The following is a 20,958-nucleotide window of genomic DNA, read 5'->3' as shown; positions in this document are numbered from 1 at the left end:
GGCTGCCCGACAGTGGGTCCGAAATGACCAAAAATGCCCACACCATGAATACACTACTGGAAGAGATGGGGTCATGAGGGCAATTTTGAACTAGGCTGGCTTGGCGATTGTGTTCAGTGTTCGACAAATGAGCTGCAACTGAGGGCTGCAATCGGCCCACCCACTGCTGGGTCAAGCCAGAAGGTCTTTGTTAAAGCATCTTGTCCCATGGGGGAGGGACAAGATTCATCAGCAGTGGTTGTAAATGAACCACACTACGAAGGAAATGCCTAACATACCTGGCAGCATCTGTTGGAGTTAAGGCTTCTGATCTCAGCGAAGATTCTAACTACAGTGATGCCTTAATGCAAATTTGTGAAAGACCATGTTGCACAGAAAACACAAGCGACTGCAACTGCTGGTATCTTGAGAACAAATCAAATTGCTACTGGAAAGGATTTTAAGTCTGGTTTGTTAATGCCCAATATTCGGGAGTGGCTCTTGACTATGTAAGGTAGCTAAAACTTTCAATGTGTCTGCTTTTGGAGATGGCCTTTTTTTTAAAGTATTTTTACAAACTCATTTCACCATAATGAGATATTGTTTTCTCAAAATAGTTCCATATGGAGAACAATTTCATTCAAGTGCTGCTGAAGTCTGAAGAAGGGGTTCGGCCCGAAACGTTGCCGATTTCCTTTGCTCCATGGATGCTGCTGCACCCGCTGAGTTTCTCCAGCATTTTTGTGTACCTTCGATTTTCCAGCATCTGCAGTTCCTTCTTAAACACTGCTGAGTTTGAGATTTCTTCACAGATAATACCTACTGGACTAAGTGGGACCCATTGGGTCCCATGTGCACACAGGAGGGCTGGTCCCCCAACGCAATATTCCACCTCTCCACCAATTCCAATATTGGTGGCCAGTGGGGTGGGGGAGGGGGGGACCTGGGAGATGGGGGGCTGTGCGGCCTTTCTAGTATGGATGCTGGGTGTTGTGCCTTGGGTAAGCTCCGGGGCACTGTTACCGCCGACAGCACCGCAGAGCCTGGGATCCGAGATCGCCAGAGTCGGAGGTTCGGCCGGCGCGGCCTGTGAACTTTGGTCGTTGCAGTCTTCGGGGGGAAGCGGCCGCTTCAGTCCAGGCCGCTGATGGAGTCCGATGGTCCAGCTTCGCGGCAGGGGGGCCTGAGTTGGGAGAAACTGTTTTATTATTTTTGGTGCCTTCCCTCACAGTGAATTCTGCTGTGGGGGGACGTTTCATGAGTTTCTATAGTGTACTGTTTCTGTGATTCTCGTTTTTCTCATTTTTTTTGGTTTGTATGGATTGATATTGTGTTCCACCAATTCCAATATTGTTTGTGATTTTCCATTGGGCTAGTATGGACATTGTGGGCCAAATGGATTCTTGGGCTGGGCAGCTCAGTCACTCAGGCCTGGTGTGCTGGCAGCTCAGTCACTCAGGCCTGGTAGGCTGGCAGCTCAGTCATTCAGGCCGGGTGGGCTGGCAGCTCAGTCACTCAGGGCTGATGGGCTGGCAGCTCAATCACTCAGGGCTGGTGGGCTGGCAGCTCAGTCACTCAGGGCTGGTGGGTTGGCAGCTCAGTCACTCAGGGCTGGTGGGCTGGCAGCTCAGGGCTGGTGGGATGGCAGATCAGTTACTCAGGGCTGGTAGCTCAGAAACAGTCAGAAATTCTGCCCAAAACAGGCACAAGACTGTGAGAGAGAAGGGGGAGAGGGTGGAGAATCAATTTTAGACATTTTTCTACAGATCACTGCAATGAAGGAGGAAAGTTTATCCTGGCCTGGATTTCACAGGAAGCCCATGAAGGGAGGGAGGAAAATACTGGGGTGAGGTTTAATGCTTACAGGGGGAATAATGACTGATGGGCTGAAGGGAATCCTGGGCTAGTACATGCCAGATGGGCCGAAGGGACCTAAAAAAATCAGTGTGAAATCTCAGTGAAAGGCACTTTTTGTGGACTTTTCCTTGCCTGGCACGGGCCTTTTGGGCCAAAATGCGCCTTCTGGGCTAATCCGGGCATTTTGGGCAAAAGGGACTGGTTTCTGGGCTAATAGGGGCCTTGTGGTCTGAAATGAGTGGTTTCAGATAAGCCAAAGGTGGGCTGGCAGTTCTCTCACACGGCTGGTGGGCTGGCAGTTCACTCACTCCTTCATGGCTGGTGGGCTGGCGGTTGATTGACTCATGGATGGTGAGCTGGCAGTTGATTGACTCACGGGCGGTTGATTGACTCATGGATGGTGAGCTGGCAGTTGATTGACTCACGGCTGGTGGGCTGGCAGTTCACTCACGGATATTCCTTGAAATTACATTTCAAGCAGAGTGCAGGCAACCAAATTCATTTCATACCATTTCAAGCAGAGTGCAGGCAACCAAATTCAAATACAATTTCATACCATTTCAAGCAGAGTGCAGGCCACCAAATTCAAATGCAATTTCATCATTTCAACCATTTGGGCCACCTTTATACTACCATTTGGGCTTTATACTCCCCCCCCCCCCCCCCCCCCCTTTACCTTTATCATGATGCTTGACAGGCGAGAGGACCAATCAGCTGATCTCAAGATTTTTTAAACATTCATAACTTCGATATTTTTCATAGATCGGAAAAATCCTCAGGGCTGTCACAGTGCCAGAAACCCATGTTCGATTCTGACTGCTGGTGCTGTCTGTGTAGAGTTTGCAGGTTCTCCATGTGAATTTGTGGGTTACCTCCAGATGTTCCAATTTTCCCCCACAACCGAAGGATGTGTGGATTTGTAATTTAATTGGCCTCTGTAAAATAAAAGTCCCTAATGTGCAAGGAGTGGATGAGATTGCCAGCATGGACTTGCTGGGCCGAAGAGCCTGTTTTCATGTTGTATGTCTAAACTAAACTTGCCTTGTGTTAAACTAATGATGCATTCACAATTAGGAAGAATAGACACCATATTAACCTGCTAAAGGCAGTAGAATCACATATAGTCTGTGGAATATTCCTGTAAAGCTGAGAATATTTAATGAGTTGCCACATTGTTATATAGCAGGTTGCAAAGATCATCTTTACAGGAACACTCATTGATGCTTAAAGTATAATTTTGAAAGATGATAACAGACTTTGTTTGATATAAACATATGTTTGTTGTATTGCCTCATAATTTGTTCAATTCTATAATTTCAGATTTTACCTTAAGAAATGGAAAATCCATTTTAACACAGAGCAGCAATTTAAATTTGACTCGTTTTGGAGGAGCACTTAAATAGTTTTTAAAAAATATAAGCGTATGAACATGTGCTCATTAAATATACAAATACAGGTGGGAAAGAGAGCAGACGGAATGGGTAGGAAGGAACTGTAGATGCTGGTTTACACTGGATAGACATAAACTGCTGGAATAACGCAGCGGGACAGGCAGCATCCCTGGATAGAAGGAATAGGTGACGTTTCGGGTTGAGACCCTTCTCAACCCAAAACGTCATCCATTCCTTCTATCCAGTGATTCTGCCGGTCCCTCTGAGTTACTCCAGCATTTTGTGTATATCTTGGGAGAGTTGGTTTTGAACACAAGGCATCAAACATTTTGACTAAGAATGACGATTGAACTCTTTTGGAATGAAACATAGAAATTAGGTGCAGGAGTATGCCATTCGGCCCTTCGAGCCTGCACCGCCATTCAATATGATCATGGCTGATCATCCAACTCAGTATCCCGTACCTGCCTTCTATCCATACCCTCTGATCCCCCTTAGCCACAAGGGCCACATCTAACTCCCTCTTAAATATAGCCAATGAACTGGCCTCGACTACCCTCTGTGGCAGAGAGTTCCAGAGATTCACCACTCTCTGTGTGAAAAAAGTTCTTCTCATCTCGGTTTTAAAGGATTTCCCCTTTATCCTTAAGCTGTGACCCCTTGTCCTGGACTTCCCTAACATCGGGAACAATCTTCCTGCATCTAGCCTGTCCAACCCCTTAAGAATTATGTAAGTTTCTATAAGATCCCCTCTCAATCTCCTAAATTCTAGAGAGTATAAACCAAGTCTATCCAGTCTTTCTTCATAAGACAGTCCTGACATCCCAGGAATCAGTCTGGTGAACCTTCTCTGTACTCCCTCTATGGCAGTAATGTCCTTCCTCAGATTTGGAGACCAAAACTGTACGCAATACTTCAGGTGTGGTCTCACCAAGACCCTGTACAACTGCAGTAGAACCTCCCTGCTCCTATACTCAAATCCTTTTGCTATGAAAGCTAACATACCATTCGCTTTCTTCACTGCCTGCTGCACCTGCATGCTTACTTTCAATGACTGGTGTACCATGACACCCAGGTCTCGCTGCATCTCCCCTTTTCCTAGTCGGCCACCATTTAGATAATAGTCTGCTTTTCTGTTTTTGCCACCAAAATGGATAACCTCACATTTATCCACATTATACTGCATCTGCCAAACATTTGCCCTTTCACCCAGCCTATCCAAGTCACCTTGCAGTCTCCTAGCATCCTCCTCACAGCTAACACTGCCCCCCAGCTTAGTGTAATCCGCAAACTTGGAGATATTGCCTTCAATTCCCTCATCCAGATCATTAATATATATTGTAAATAGCTGGGGTCCCAGCACTGAGCCTTGTGGTACCCCACTAGTCACTGCCTGCCATTGTGAAAAGGACCTGTTTACTCCTACTCTTTGCTTCCTGTTTGCCAGCCAGTTCTCTATCCACATCAATACTGAACACCCAATGCCGTGTGCTTTAAGTTTGTATACTAATCTCAATGAACAAATGTATGCATGTCATTTAAGTTGTAAATTTTTGTTTCTTTTCAGTTTTTTATAGGTCCAGGATGGGCTTTTTTATGTCTAAAAGTATGGATGAAAGCCTAAAGAAACAACAAGAGTTCATGGCAGCAAACAGCGCTCTCCAGGTACAACATTCAAATTATTAGCTATGGGCAGTAAATATACATTTCCTGAAATATAACTCAATGAATGCTTGGAAATTGATCACATAAACTTAATGGAAAGCCTTGGTGAATTCCGTATTCACCTCCTCTGAGGTCTAACATTGTATTGCATTACAACAAGACTGCATGACCTATCACTATTAAAAGTGGCTTTTACTGTCTGCAGTAAGCCACCATGCCTAAATGGCCTGTCCCACTTTCACGACCTAATTCACAACCTTTTTTCCTCGTGGACATTTTTCATCATGCTAGAAAAATGCCCTGACCTACTTGATGCCACGAGTATCTACGACTAGCATCATAACATCCTACGACCTACCTACGACCTCCTACGACCTCGTGATGACCATGCTGCGAGTAGGAGTCAAGGGCAAACTCGGCAGAGGTCGTGAATTAGGTTTTGAAAGTGGGACAGGCCCTTGAGAAGGAGAGTATGTCCTCCTTTGACTTCAGGACCTGGACGTTCTCTATTGCTTTTACTCTGTCTCTTCCAAATCTACTTCTGCCTTCCTGCAGCTGGAATCCCAGATACTGTACTCTAGGCTGGCAGAACTGTAATTTTCCCAGGGATACTTTATGCCCTTTTCTTGCCAAATGTTGCAGCATTGAGTCTTCTTTACAATCAGGACCTGTCACACAGTCTACCAAAAGCTCATCAACATACTGGATCAAAGTAGACCTCTCTGATAATTGACATTCCTCCAGATCATTTTTCACTGCTGCTGCATATATGGCTGTGGAAAGTGTTGGGAGAGGCATTGGTATGCTTGCCTTCATTGGGAAAGGCGATTTGAGTACAGAAATTAATACATCAAGATGCAGCTGTACAAGATATTGGTGAGGCCATGCTTGGAATACTGCATGCAGTTGTGGTGGCCCAGCTGTAAGCTGCATAGGGTGCAGAAAAGATTTGCCAGGATGTTACCTTGACGTGTGCTTGAGATAAGGAGAGGTTGGATAGACTCTGACTTTTTTGCTTCCGAGCATAGAAGGTGGTGGAGTGACAAGATCATGAGGGGCATAAATACTGTGAGCAGTCACAATCGTTTTCCCAGGGTAGAGGATTATAAAACTAGTGGGCATCCGCAATTGGTGAGAAGTGAGAGATTTAAAAGGGACCTCTGCTTTTCAATGTATAATCTGTATAAATTCCAGTGAGTACAGGCTCAGTACAATCAACACACATCACACGTTAACCACATTGTCCCTGGGATCATTCATGTAAACCTCCGCTGAACTTTCTTCAAAGCCAGCACATCCCTCCTCAGATATTGGGCCCAAAACTGCTCACAATACCCAAAATGTGGACTGACCAGTGCCTTATAAAGCCTTAGGATTACATCCCTGTTTTTTATATTCTAGTCCTCTTGAAATAGAATCATAGAAACATAGAAAATAGGTGCAGGAGTAGGCCATTCGGCCCTTCGAGCCTACACCACCATTCAATATGATCATTGCTGATCATCCAACTCGGTATCCTGTACCTGCTTTCTCTCCATACCCCCTGATCCCTTTAGCCACAAGGGCCACATCTACCTCCCTCTTAAATATAGCCAATGAACTGGCCTCAACTACTTTCTGTGGCAGAGAATTCCAGATTCACCACTCTTTTATGTGAAAAAAAATGTTCTCATCTCAGTCCTAAAAGACTTCCCCCTTATCCTTAAACTGTGACCCCTTGTTCTGGACTTCCCCAACATCGGGAACAATCTTCCTGCATCTAGCCTTACGAATTTTGTAAGTTTCTATAAGATCCCCCCTCAATCTTCTAAATTCTAGCGAGTACAAGCCGAGTCTATCCAGTCTTTCTTCATATGAAAGTCCTGCCATCCCAGGAATCGGTCTGGTGAACCTTCTCTGTACTCCCTCTATGGCAAGAATGTCTTTCCTCAGATTAGGAGACCAAAACTATACGCAATACTCCAGGTGTGGTCTCACCAAGACCCTGTACAACTGCAGTAGAACCTCCCTGCTCCTATACTCAAATCCTTTTGCTATGGATGCTAACATGCCATTTGCTTTCTTCACTGCCTGCTGCACCAGCATGCCTACTTTCAATGACTGGTGCACCATAACACCCAGGTCTCGTTGCATCTCCCCTTTTCCTAATCGGCCACCTTTCAGATAATAGTCTACTTTCCTGTTCTTGCCACCAAAGTGGATAACCTCACATTTATCCACATTATACTGCATCTGCCATGCATTTGCCCACTCACCCAACCTATCCAAGTCATGTTGCAGCCTCCTAGCATCCTCCTCACAGCTAACACTGCCCCCCAGCTTTGTATCATCCAAAAAATTTGAAGATGTTGCATTCAATTCCCTCGTCCAAACCATTAATATATATTGTAAACAGCTGGGGTCCCAGCACCGAACCTTGCGGTACCCAACTAGTCACTGCCTGCCATTCTGAAAACGACCCGTTTACTCCTACTCTTTGCTTCCTGTCTGCCAGCCAGTTCTCTATCCACATCAATACTGAACCCCCAATACCGTGTGCTTTAAGTTTGCATGCTAATCTCTTATGTGGGACCTTGTCGGAAGCCTTCTGAAAGTCCAGATATAACACATCCACTGGTTCTCCCTTTTCCACTCTACTAGTTACATCCTCGAAAAATTCTATAAGATTCGTCAGACATGATTTACCCTTCATAAATCCATGCTGACTTTGTCCAATGATTTCACCACTTTCCAAATGTGCTGCTATCCCATCTTTAATAACTGACTCTAGCATTTTCCCCACTACCGATGTTAGACCTGTTTTCTCTCTCCCTCCCTTTTTAATTAGCTACCCTCCAATCCTCAGGAACTACTCCAGAATCTAAAGAATTTTGAAAAATTATCACTAATACATCCACTATTTCTGGGGCCACTTCCTTAAGCACTATGGGATGCAGCCTATCTGGCCCTGGGGATTTATCGGCCTTTAATCCATTCAATTTACCCAACGTCACTTCCCAGCTAACCCGGATTTCACTCAGTTCCTCCATCTCATTTGACCCCCTTCCCCCGCTATTTCCGGCAGATAATTTATGTATTCCTTAGTGAAGACAGAACCAAAGTAATTATTCAATTGGTCTGCCATGTACTTGTTCCCCATGATCAATTCACCTGTTTCTGACTGCAAGGGACCTATTTTTGTTTTAACTAATCTTTTTCTCCTCACATATCTATAAAACCTTTTGCAGTCAGTTTTTATGTTCCCTGCCAGTTTTCTTTCATAATCTATTTACCCTTTCCTAATTAAGCCCTTTGTCCTCCTCTGCTGGACTCTGAATTTCTCCCAGTCCTCTGGTAGGCTGCTTTTTCTGGCTAATTTGTATCCTTCATCTTTTGTTTTGATACTATCCCTGATTTCCCTTGTTGTCCACGGATGCAGTACCTTCCCTGATTTATTCTTTTGCCAAACTGGGATGAACAATTATTGTAGTTCATCCATGCAGCCTTTAAATGCATCCCATTGCATATTCACCATCAACCCATTAAGAATCAATTGCCAGTCAATCTTGGCCAATTCATGTCTGATACCCTCAAAGTTACCTTTCTTTAAGTTCAGAACTCTTGTTTCTTTAAGTTCAGAACCTATGTCACTCTCCATCCTAATGAAGAACTCAACCATATTATGGTCACTCTTGCCCAAGAGGCCACGCACAACAGGACTGCTAACTAACCCTTCCTCATTACTCAATACCCAGTCTAGAATAGCCTGCTCTCTCATTGGTTCTCGTTGAAATCTTCCACAGTCCCCTCTAATGAACGGAACTTACCGTGACGCCACCAGGTGTAGCTCCCACAGGTGACTGATAGGCACAGCTCAACAAGGCTTCCCAAGCCAGGGGCTCTGGACTGCCATGGCAGTTCCAATTCCACTACACCTTTAATTTTTTTCTTTTAAAACATAAACTAAATTGGCATGATAATACAGGTGCACAACCTTTTATCCGAAAGCCTTGGGACCAGACACTTTTCGTAATTCGGAATTTGTCGGCCTTCGGAATGGAAATTGTTTTACGTAGATTTTAATGACTGGCTCAGTGGTAGAGTGCTCGGCTCATATCCGCAAGGTCGTGAGTTTGCGCCTTGATCCCGGCAGTTCCTCGGTCACGAGTTTGAGTCTTCAATGTAGTTTTTTCTTGCAGAATAAATGTCTGTATGAAAAGCAGTGTGTTGAATGAATTCCTGAATTTGTAAATGTGACCGCAGCATTGAATCCCCTCTCGCACTCATGTCACCCTAGCGGGGCTACATGCCCTTAGGTGGCCTAAGGCGACATTTTCACACTCTTATATCCGTGTGCAGCAGAGGCGACGTGCGTTTGGTGCCAAACGTGAGCTTTGGTGAGCTTTGGTTTGCAGACGACATCCTGGAAAAAATGTCCGGTTTCTTCCAGGTAGGCGATATACCCTCCCGGGCAATATACCCTCCACTTCTCTTTTATGAAGGGGATTTAGCTCCCCTTTCTTCCAGGACCGACCGGAGGATCCGCTGTCACCTCTGCGGGCCGCCCTCGGTGAACGTCCTGTCTCCCTGTCCCTGGAATAGCAGGGGGCGATCAAACAGCACAATACCCCCCTCCCCCTCCAACTCCAGAGGAATCCGCTCCCCGATGGGCCGCTACGGCGACAAGTGGCAGTTCGCTCACAGCCCGAGCTGCGCGACCCCAAGAACAAGACGTACCTTGCACACCATCAGCTTCTGCCCCTACGGGGAGCGTGTTCCTCTGGAGTTGGAGCGGGGCTGGGCTGGAGTTGCTGATCTGGGATCTCCGTGCTTGCAGTGGGCCTGGCGGTCGGTGTCCCAATGAGGGGGCGCAGCTCGGGCTGTGGGCGAACTGCCACTTGTCGCCGTAGCGGCCCATCGGGGAGCGGCTTCTGGTGGTCCTGATGGCTCCGGCCAGTTTGCAGTTTTCCTCTGGAGTTGGAACGGGGCTGGGCTGCTGCTGGCTGTGGGTCTCTGGGATCTCCGTGCTTGCAGTGGGCCTGGGGGTCGGTGTCCCGTTGGTCCTGACATCTCCGGTGACTGGCACTTTATGCTGGCATCGCCAACCTGAAGACAGTGCAAAGCCCCCGCGCCAGTGCAATGGGCGGGGAGCTGGAGAGGGGAGGGAAGGGGTCACACACATGGCTGGGAATTAGAGGGGTATAGGTGGGGTGAAACTGAAGGGAGCGACAATCTGCTGCTTCCTGCCCGCTGAGTTAAAAAGTTCCCACGGTAGACTCGCGATACACTGTGTATCGTGAGTCTACCATGGGAACTTTTTAACTCAGTGGGCAGGCAGCGGCATATTGTCAAAAATATGGACAAAATGTCCGCTATTCGGAGGTTTTCGTTATTTGGATCTTCGGATAAAAGGTTGTGCACCTGTACATATTTTTGATATTGCCAAGAATAAAATCAGAACTGATATTATAAATCAGAGGATACCAGCACAATGGTGCAGCTGGTAGAGCTGATGCCAGAGACCTGGGCTTACAGCACCAGATCAGGCTTCGCTCCTGACCACAGATATATCTGTGTGGAGTTTGCAGCTCATAGGATGTATTAGCTATGATAGTCACAAACGTGACCCTGTCGCAACTATTATAAATGCCAACTTTATTATAGCCATACATTAAAAGAATATACTATATGTGCTATAACATAGCTGTGGCTGTAGCAGGTACTCAGCTACAGCAGGTTGAACTTACCCAAGTGGTATTTAAAAAACTCACCTGTAGTAACACCCGCAATTTATGAATGCAAGTTTGCTGAATTTGTAACTCTGGCTGCCTGCTCCCAAGTGGAGCTGTGATGTCAGCAGCTTCTATAATTAGGGCCGTCTGCTGAAAACTGTAACGGCTACAGCCGTAAACTCAGTTTTAAACAAGCCTGTCGGCTCTGAACTGGTCGTCCCCTGCCGTGCAGACTAACGGCAAACAGCCGCATGAAACCCTCTAACTTGAGCCTCTCGCTCCCGTTGGGGACTGCGGCAAAATATACCCTACGCTAGCTCCAGTGGAGCGGCTACTTTTTTGGGGCCCGCTATAGAACGGCCCCGAAAAAGACTGACTTACCTTGCAGAGCAGCGCGGGAACTGCTGTGACTAGCGCCATGCGCTAGTCGTAATGACGCACATGTGGCCTGGCAGGCTTCTTCACGTAGTCACTCACGTGACTTTGAAATAAAATAGCGCTGCATGTCAATCCAAGAAGATAACTGTAGCCTTCAGGGTTAATGAAGGAGTGCAAAGACTTGTCAGTGAGCTAACCCTGTAGATGTTGTGTTTGTTATCATTGATCTGATAAAGATGATTCTTGCTGTGAACTATAGTGAAAAGGCTCGTTGTTCTTCTTGCGTATGGCGTGCACAGCCTAAAGTTGTCGGACAACTTGTTCTATTTGATCTTATTTGATTGTGCACGCCAGGTTGATTGTATTCGTCGAAACAGGGCGGACCACGTGAAGGTTGCAATCTCCCACCCCGGCCTGGTGTTTAGATGGTAGTTCTCTTAATGTATGCAGCAATCTTAAAAGCCTGGGTATCACACTTGCTGAATCATTTTGGTATTAAGAGGAGTCTTCAAGGCCTCAATGTTACATTGTGTCTGTTTCTCAGAGGGACTCATCAAGGCAGCAGGAAGGTGGAAATTTGTCTAGTTGTAGAAGAGTAAGTGCACGCAGTATCTACCGATTTTGAAATAGTTGCTTCCAGTGAGACGTTACATAGCTAGACCAATCCCACAACCACATGGAGTCACCTTAGGGGGTTCCTTCATTACCTCTTTGCCTGGGTACTGGGATCTTCAGGAGAAGCTCTATACCCTAATGCGCAGTAACTGAAGGGAGTCCTCCCATTGTTGCTACCTACAAACATGCTGCTTCTCTGCCTACTCTTCCTCTTCCTCCTGCTGGAAGGCTGCAAATGAAGTATGAGTCCACATAATGTCCTGATAACTGCCGAAAACACACAACTCTCTGCTAATTACTAGAGGATCCGCAGCATCCTATGATGAGGACCTTAATAGTGCAGTTAAGAGGCTGTTTGGTGTCACCATGGCTCTGGTAATATTGATGTTCAGTTTTATCAGCAAGATTTAGGAAAGCCTAGAAAAGAGGTGATGTTCTGCTTAACCCGCAGTCAGACTACTGTTTTAATATAGCAGATGCCCCCAGAATGGCAATAAGAGATTTCATGTTGTGGTTGCAGACAAGCGGCACTTTCAGGGAGCAAGAGCCCTTGGGCTCCTTGTAGAGACTTGGATTCACAGAGGAACCCAAAGGGCTTATCCCTGAATACAGAATATCACTCATTGAAATGTCAGGAACTCAGAAATTCTTGCACATCTGGGTAGTTTCTCTGCTGGTCTCTGCTCCATGGAAGGGCAATTCCCCTTGGATGGAGAAGGGAGAATCAATGATCATGTGAGGTTTCTTTAGAAATTTTTTGGAAGAGTCATTCTTGCCAGAAACAAAAATGTGTGCTGTATTGACAATGTTGCCTGTTTATCATTGTTGCAAACGAATAAAGACAATTTCAAGCAGACCAAACTATTGTCAGGATCCAGAGCAAAAATATTCAGACTTCGGATATCAGTGTCGCCACCTTACAAAAGATATCAAGAATCTTTTAAGATTTTTTAAATGTGCAAAACACTGCAAGGTCAGAATCCTTGTGCCATTACTTTACACAATGTAGCACCTTTACCCCAAATCAGTTATCAAAACTTACTGCTTACTTTTCATAATCTCCAGCTCAAATCACTTACATTTTTGCTTAGGACATTGTGCTGTTTAACAGAAGATAAGAAGAATAGTGATAAAGTAATGACTAAAAAATAAATCATCCAATATTTTCATATATGAACATTCAGCATATTTGTACCATGTTTGTTTTAAGTAAGCAACAGCGTCAAAATATTGGATTCAAGAATTTGTCAAGAATCGGTTTAGCAGTCGTGTAATAATGCAGATCAATGAAATGTCCAGGCGTCTCTTTCATCAGAATAGGTTTGTATCAAACATGGCAAAATATATTTTTTAAGTCTTTCTCCAGCCTCCACAGGACCTATTAAGTGATGAACAGGTTCATGTAAAACATGACCCAAAACCGAGTGAAAATTCTAGGGTAAAATATAGGTGGAATAAATTGCAGCAGAGTGCTTGCAGCACATTGCTGGTCTAAATGAAATATCCAAAATCTGCAAAAACATTACATATACATTTTACAAGACAGTGAAATGAAAAAGATTGTGCAAAAAAAGGCATTGGTGCTAAAATACATATTTAAAAAACAAGTCTATGCAGTGCAAGACTTGGACTGTAGTGTTCCTTTCGCAAAATAGGATTTATGGTTGTGCAGGTTAGTTGAAGAATCTTACAGTTGTAGGAATTTAGCAGTTCCTGAACCTGGTAGTATGAATAATGCGGTGTCTACATCCTGCATGATGGTAGCAATAAGAAAAGGGCATGACACAAATGGTGGGGATCTTTGATGATAGATACTGGTTTCTTGAGGCAGCACATGTAAATGCTTTTGATGGTGGAGAGTGATGTGCCCATGATGTCCGGGCTGAATCCAGCCTCTTGTGTCCCTGTGCATTGACATTTCCATACCAGGCCATGATGCAACCAGTCAGCTTGATTGTCTTTGTCTGGGTTGATCAGTTTGTGGAAGAAAAAGTTTCCCCATTATGGCTCCTGGCAATAATATACCCACTTTAATGAGGAGCTTTTGTGGAAGTGAAATGGATTTTAAACTCTTGAATTCCTAGCATTTTTATTGTTTTGTTATGTATATGGAAACATTCTTTGTAAGTTTGATGTATGTGCTAACTACACAACACTGATGCAAATGCGATATAATTGTTAATAGAAAGGAGTTTATTATGGAGAGCTCTCACTAGAAACAGCAGCCAGTTGAGTATTGTAGTACAAGTATTGTATTGTAAATAAAATCTTAATCTTCTGTAGTTATCAGCTAAATTTGTAACCTACTGTTGACTACTTGTACTTTTAAGCACCATGGTCTTGTAGCTCTTCAAAGGAGTCTTCTTTAAAAAAAATGGGCATGGACAAAATAAGGATATGCAGAATAGGCCATCAGAAGATTATCAACAATTAATCTTACATAATGGACATATAACTAGAAGACAATATTTGATGGAAGCAAAGGATCTAGTAATGCATGCGATGTAACTTGGAAGGCAGTAAAGGAGCATAAACAACAGTGTTAATGTGGACACATGAGTTAGCACCACAGATGAAACACTTCAGTATCATTACCTGATCTAAATTCTTGACACTTTATTCTTCAACTAGTGTTTCAACTAGTTAACATATGATGTTTGAATTGTCTATAGTCTTAAAACAATGGTTGTTTAATTGTGTTGGAAATTTGTGCAGGCTGAGTGAGATGCATCAGGCTGAGTGAGATGCATCAGGCTGAGTGAGATGCATCAGGCTGAGGAGTGAGATGCATCAGGCAGGAGGAGTGAGATGCATCAGGCTGAGTGAGATGCATCAGGCTGAGTGAGATGCATCAGGCTGAGTGAGATGCATCAGGCTGAGTGAGATGCATCAGGCTGAGTGAGATGCATCAGCTTGCAGGCATAGTCTCTTTGGAAAGTTGCTCAAAACAGATATGTTGGTGAGAATGCAAACAATTGACACATTTATTATTATTTATTTAATTTTTATTAAATCGTTCAAAACCAGTGGTGCTGGTTTCCGACGGGCACTGTGATGGACGCACTACACACCTCTGTCCTCCATGCAGCTGGCAAGCTCCTCTTTTGTCTCTACACATACATCTTCCATCGACGTCTTCAGCATTATCTTGGTCGTCCCGGGTCACGTTGTCCATGGGTGGGTTCCCACAGCACAACCTTGTTTTGCTGGCATTTCTTGGTGGCGGTGGCAGTGACCAGCGAGCCTCATCCTTCTCGACCTGATCTTCTTGGTCAGAGGTGGAATCTCCCCATAGAGTTGGGCGTTGGTGATATGGTCCCTCCAAATGACATTTTGAACTTTTCTGAGCATTCGGGTGTAGGTACCATCGAGAGACTTGGACGTCCTCGAGTGACAGTCCATACCTCACACCTGTACAATAATATAGTCTCTATAGTTTCATGGAAGAATCTTAGTTTGTGACCCTTAGACACCTGAGACGTCCAGATTTTCCCCATGTTATTGAGGGCCTTTCGATGTGAGCACTTTCTGGATCTTGATGTCATTCTCCGAGCTCTGCATCCTCGCTCCCAGGTACTTGAAGTCCTCCACTTTCTTGAGAGATGCACCGCCACTGGGCTGGAGAGGCTCATGGTCACCAATGTTGAACGCCATCTACTCCGTCTTCTTGGCATAGAGGTGGAGGCCCACTTTCCCACACTCCGTCTCGACCCTGCCGAGCAGCTCCTGTGCCTCCATAATCTGGTCTGACAGCAGGACGATGTCATCAGTGAAGTCGAGGTCTGACTAGTTGACTGGCCTGATTCTTCTCGAACGCCATGGGGTGATTGTGAAGCCGAGGTTGTCGTGTTCATTGACTGCCTGCCTCATGGCATAATCAAGGACATTGACGAAGAGAAAGGGTGCCAGCGTATCTTCCTGTAGACCACCGCGAGGATCTCAAACACTTTGCTCTCGCCATCCGAGGTGACAACCTTGGCTGGGGTACCCAATTGCGTATCCTCAATGGCTCACAGGAGATGAGGAGGGATACTGTAGGCCTTCAAAATCCTCATCATTTTGCAACGATGAATCAAGTCAAGTGACTTCTTGAAGCCTATGAAGGTTAGGACGGCTGGCAGGTTGTTATTCTTCACCTCCTCAACGATTCTTCGAGGGGCAAGGATCTGTGTGATTCTTCTTCTCACTGAAGCCGTTCTGATTGTAACGTAGCTTTGGGTCAACAGCAGCCCTAATCCGGTTGAGAATCATGCGGTTGTAGACCTTGGCCAAGCCACATGTCAGGCTGATGCCACGATGGTTGTCAGTCTTTCCCAGATTTGGGGACGGGAAAGATGTTGGATTGTGACCACTGTGTTGGCTTGTCATTCTTCATTAGTGCTGTGTTGCAAAACTTGAGCGTGATGTCGTTGAGCTCACAGATTTTCAACACCTCTGGAGGAATGTTATCAGGGCCTGGACTCTTCCCTTGCTTCAACAAGGCCTTCACTTTTTGCAGCTCCTCCATGGTGAAGGGGCCGTCGTGAATCTATACATCCATGAGGTCTCGATCTCATCTTCCTCAATGACAGTTGGAGGTGACCCAAGCAGTTTCTTGAAGTGGGTGAACCACGTGGACCAACATGAAACACATATTGGGGCTCTGCAATTAATTCCAAATATGTTGTTGATCAAAGAACATGAGCCAAAGTGCCATACAGTAGAAACCAACTGGGGAGTGAAATCCAATACTGCAAGCACTCAACAGACAATGCTATGAAATATGTGTTTTGTGCTTCTGTTCCAATATTCAGTTGCACTGCGTCCAGTGGAACTGAATTTCTAAAGTGCAGCACAGCATTATTAATTTGTTGCAAACACCAAGTGCCTCACTCCTACTGTCCTCACCTGTGCTACCATGGCTTTGCATAGAATTGTTGGGGTGAAAGGCCTGTTTTTATGTTTTTATGTTGTAAGGCAATGTGATATTATGATGAATATAATTTTCATGCATGTAAATGTGAATTTAAAATACAGTAAAATTCCAACATTTAAGAAGCAGTTAGATAGGTTCATTAATAGGACAGGTTTGGAGGGATATGGACCAAATGCTGGCAGGTGGGATTAGTGTAGCTGGGACACTAGTGTAGTGTGGGCAAATTAGGCCGAATGGTCTGTTTCCACACTGTATCACTATGACTCTATGATGCCATGACCAACGCCCAATTCAAAAATTGAAGTAAGAATGTGTTGTTGTGTTAATTGGAATTACATCCGATTGTCTGCGAAATGTGACAGTTTGGTACTAAGAGAATTGCAATGTACCAGATATGTGGATTGTTACTGTATTTAGATCTGCAGATTTTTTTGTTGTTTAAATTTTGCTATGGATTCCATTTGGAGATGAGCCGAGGGAGGAGGGGAAAGGAACAGGGTTATTAGGATGGTGGGTGAAATCTGTGCACACATGGGTGGGGGGTAGTTGTGTACACATTTCTCCCACCATCTCCACCACCCTAGTCAACCTGCTCATTTCCCCTTGTGCATATGCTCATCTCCCATTCCCATGGGTCTTATCTCCTTTGCATTCATCCTCTTTCCCTTTCCCTCCTTTCCTGAACAGATTAGATTTTTTGGGTTAAAGTTGATTTGACAAATGAAGCATATTGCTTACAATGTTTTCTGATAAATCTATTAAATTGCTTTCTCAGCTGGAGAGGCAGATGCTGATGCAGAACGAGATGAGACAGAGACAAATAGCAATGCAGATTGCATGGTCCCGTGAAGCAATAAAGTACTTTGGAACTTTCTTTGGACTTACAACTGTTGGTTTAACAATAGGGTAAGTACTTTTGATTATTTCAAAACTTCCAACCAGATTGCTGCTTTAAAAAAAAAAAATCAAAATCTGAAGCTCCAAATGTAGGCTGTGCAGACATCACTGTCGTATCACAGTCTTCTCCAGATCTACAGATTTCCATATCTACCATGATCTCAAATACATGCACCTTCTGTTTACCACTTAAAAAAATACAGTAGCTGGGCAGCAAACCAAAGTTAAGAGGGCATGTGATTATATTACTGGGTGGGTAATTAAATGGCCTGGTTATAAATGCATGCGATAAAATTATATTTTCCTGATTTGACACCAGCCGCAGGTCTCTTAAAATAATTGCAAATTTGGGTCCTTCTTGCTTTAACAGATAATTATTTTAGCTTTACTCCCTTTGTACTGTAAACGCCTTTCTCACCAGGGACTAACTCTACAGAACGTTTTTCCTTCTATTATTTATTATGTAAAATAATATGTGTGTTATGATTGTGTTTATAATTTGTTTGGTTGTTTTGTTGTTTGTCTTTTGCACAAAAGTCCGCGAGCATTGCCGCTTTCATTTCAATGCACATCTCGTATGTGTATGTGACAAATAAACTTGACTTGACTTGACATGACTTGACTTTTATTTACGTTGGGATCTACATTCACAACCAATGGGTTAGTGTAAAGAGGTACAGCAAGTGGCATGGATGGTTAAGGGCCTATTTCTGTTTTACAACTCCGAGTGTATGACTTTGAGTCTAGGAAGTTGGATTTCTGAACCCAGAATGCCTGGAGGATGTATTTTGCACCTTCTCCCCAGCCACTACAATATCATCCATGAAGAGTATGCAGATGTGAATTTTGGAAGGAAGATTTACAGACACTAATTTTTACTACTTAAATCTGTAATTCATATCTGATCTGGGTTTTCTTCTTTGTCAGAGCCATGAAGAAGAAATCGCCAAGATATCTGGCACCTCTTGTTCCTCTGACCTTCATTTTAGCTTATCAATATGATCTGGCATATGGAACCCTAATGATAAGAATGAAAGGTAAGCCGAATCAATGATGTAACTACAAGTTTATTAGTTCAGTTGAGGGTTGCCATTATTTCTGTTGATGTTCAGAATGAGATAATATGCTCTCCAGGTTTTATAATTCAGATTCAGATTCAGATTCAATTTTAATGCTCAAGATAGTAAATTTGATTAATGAATACAATTCTATGCAATTGATAATGAATTGAGTATTTGTAGATCACGAAGATTAAATTGATGTGCGTCAGTGCAAACTAAACAAATTAAGAAAGCAAGAGTCTCCATTACACCTTCATGCCAAAAACAACAGGAACATTTTTAAAATTTTCTGAATGTTGTTTGAAGAAAACTAATGTTAAATTTACCTAATTTCTAATTGACCTTCAGTCTACAGTCAATAATAGTCTCACATCAATCTGCAGCAAAGCAACTTGAGTTTTATAGTAATCTGATGTAATTCTTTTCAACACAATACTTAAATATATTAAAAGGCAAGTTTCAGTTGCTGAAGTGCTTTCAATTCTTAACTTTATTGTAAGGACTTCCACCATTGTAACCTGGACAGCTCAAATGATCATCGAACACATCAGATCAGATCAGATTAGTTTATTGTCATATACACAAGGTTGCAATGCAATTAAACTGTATACGTACAGTAAAAAATACAACAATAAATGCCAGTAGAAACCTTCAATCCGAAGTTGTGCAAAAACTATTTGAGTAAAATAACGAATAGCCAAATGAGGTAGAGTTAAGAGAGAGGATACATGGCAGCCCTTTCAGAAAGTGGGTATAAAAGGTGATTGGTTCAGGAGTCTGATAGCAGTGGGGAAATAGCCGTTCTTAAGACTGGACATCCAGTTTTGCAAGTTCCTATAACTTCTCCCAGAAAATAGAAGAAAGAAAAGAGAATGATTGTGGAGAGGGGAGAGCAGCATCTCTGGTGAACATGGACAAGTGAAAAAAGGTCCTGACCCAATCTCAAGAGAAACTGCCTGAGCCGCTGAGTGTCTCCCGTACTTTGTGTCTTGAATTTTTGAGTAATGGGTTATCAATTTACTATTTTACATTCAGCATTGATTTTGAGATGCTTTACTGAGTCAAGCATGTTGCTTTTTGAAGCACTGCGAAAAGTTTAACTTTCAATAACTATTCCCATCAATTCATCTTCTGCAGTCAGTATCAACTCCAGACGGGGTTCAACTAAACTTTGTTTAATTTTCTACCAGTTGCATTAAGAAATATGTCATCAAAGTTGTAGTAATGAATGGACACAAAATGCTGGAGTAACTCAGTGGGACAGGCAATATCGCTGGAGAGAAGGAATGGGTGAAGTTTCGGGTCGAGACCATTCTTCCTGCACATAGAAACATAGAAATTAGGTGCAGGAGTAGGCCATTCGGCCCTTCGAGCCTGCACCGCCATTAAATATGATCATGGCTGATCATCCAACTCAGTATCCCGTACCTGCCTTCTCTCCATACCCCCTGATCTCCTTAGCCACAAGGGCCACATCTAACTCCCTCTTAAATATAGCCAATGAACTGGCCTCAACTACCCTCTGTGGCAGAGAGTTCCAGAGATTCACCACTCTCTGTGTGAAAAAAGTTCTTCTCATCACTTGTTGATGTACACTTGTAATAATGAATCCTTGACTGCCTCAAGCCACATAAAATAATATAATAGTTTTATTGCTTGTGAAGTTGCATAAATTGCGTTGATGCTGTAGCTACCGTTTGCAGATTATAATCACCAAAATAATTATTCAAAATTAATCAAGAAAGGCATTTGGTGTAGGCTTGCTGAATATGAAAGTTACCCTCTGCTTCTAGGCATCTATTTTCTGTATTAAAAGCAAGAATGGTTTCTGAGTGTTGAACATCCGGCAATAATATAGATGCTTGTTGTCACAATTTTATCTTCTAGATGAGGCAGAGAACATAATAGATTCAGAACCAACACTACTTGGGATGCCAAAGGGAGTGCCAACGTTTGAAACCATTGAAAAAGCAAGGAGGGCGCGGAATACATTTTTCATTCAAAAGTAGGCTATTAGATCAGAAGATTATCCCAGATTGAAAAAAATGGATCAAAGAAGAAGAATACCTGAATGTTGTGCACTTGTTACTGTATAGATCTATTGAATCGACCTGCAGCTTTTCTCTTTAATAATGTGCCCATTCTTTAATAAAGCTCCAAATATTCTGGGAGATTTTTTTAGATTATCTAGTGCATGGCTGAATGTGGTGATAAATTTGTCCTGAAGCCTGAGAAATACCCATTTCAATCCAAAACCAGCAGACCGCCTCTGGGATCTATGTGGAAGCACAATGCAATAGACAATCCAAAACTGACTGCCAGCTTCACAACGAAAATTAGGAGCACATTTTCCAATACAGTATATACATTTATAGGGATTTATATGTTGCATGCAAACCCAGCATTGTTCATAATCATAATCATAATTGTTGTAAATGCGGTAGCGAGACACTTTCTTGAACCCCGGAAGTCTTAGTAATCAAAGTGCC

At 43.5% G+C, this 20,958-nt stretch overlaps 1 protein-coding gene across 1 annotated transcript in view; it reads left to right on the top strand.

Annotated features, from left to right (window-relative positions):
- The window catches only part of plgrkt (plasminogen receptor, C-terminal lysine transmembrane protein), a 29,902-nt gene extending 9,247 nt beyond the window's left edge, over positions 1-20,655 (top strand). The window contains exons 2-5 of the mRNA XM_055632385.1: positions 4,795-4,892; positions 17,287-17,417; positions 18,336-18,445; positions 20,357-20,655. Coding sequence (XP_055488360.1) covers positions 4,812-4,892; positions 17,287-17,417; positions 18,336-18,445; positions 20,357-20,478 — 444 coding nt within the window. The 5' untranslated portion in view covers positions 4,795-4,811 and the 3' untranslated portion in view covers positions 20,479-20,655. The remainder of the gene's footprint in view (positions 1-4,794; positions 4,893-17,286; positions 17,418-18,335; positions 18,446-20,356) is intronic.
- The last annotated feature ends 303 nt before the right edge of the window (positions 20,656-20,958 follow it).

The sequence above is a fragment of the Leucoraja erinacea genome, chromosome 3 (genome assembly GCF_028641065.1).
Source record: "Leucoraja erinacea ecotype New England chromosome 3, Leri_hhj_1, whole genome shotgun sequence".
Taxonomy (NCBI): domain Eukaryota; kingdom Metazoa; phylum Chordata; class Chondrichthyes; order Rajiformes; family Rajidae; genus Leucoraja; species Leucoraja erinaceus.
The sequence above is the reverse complement of the archived record's forward strand: the minus strand, read 5'-3'. Positions and strand labels throughout refer to the sequence as shown.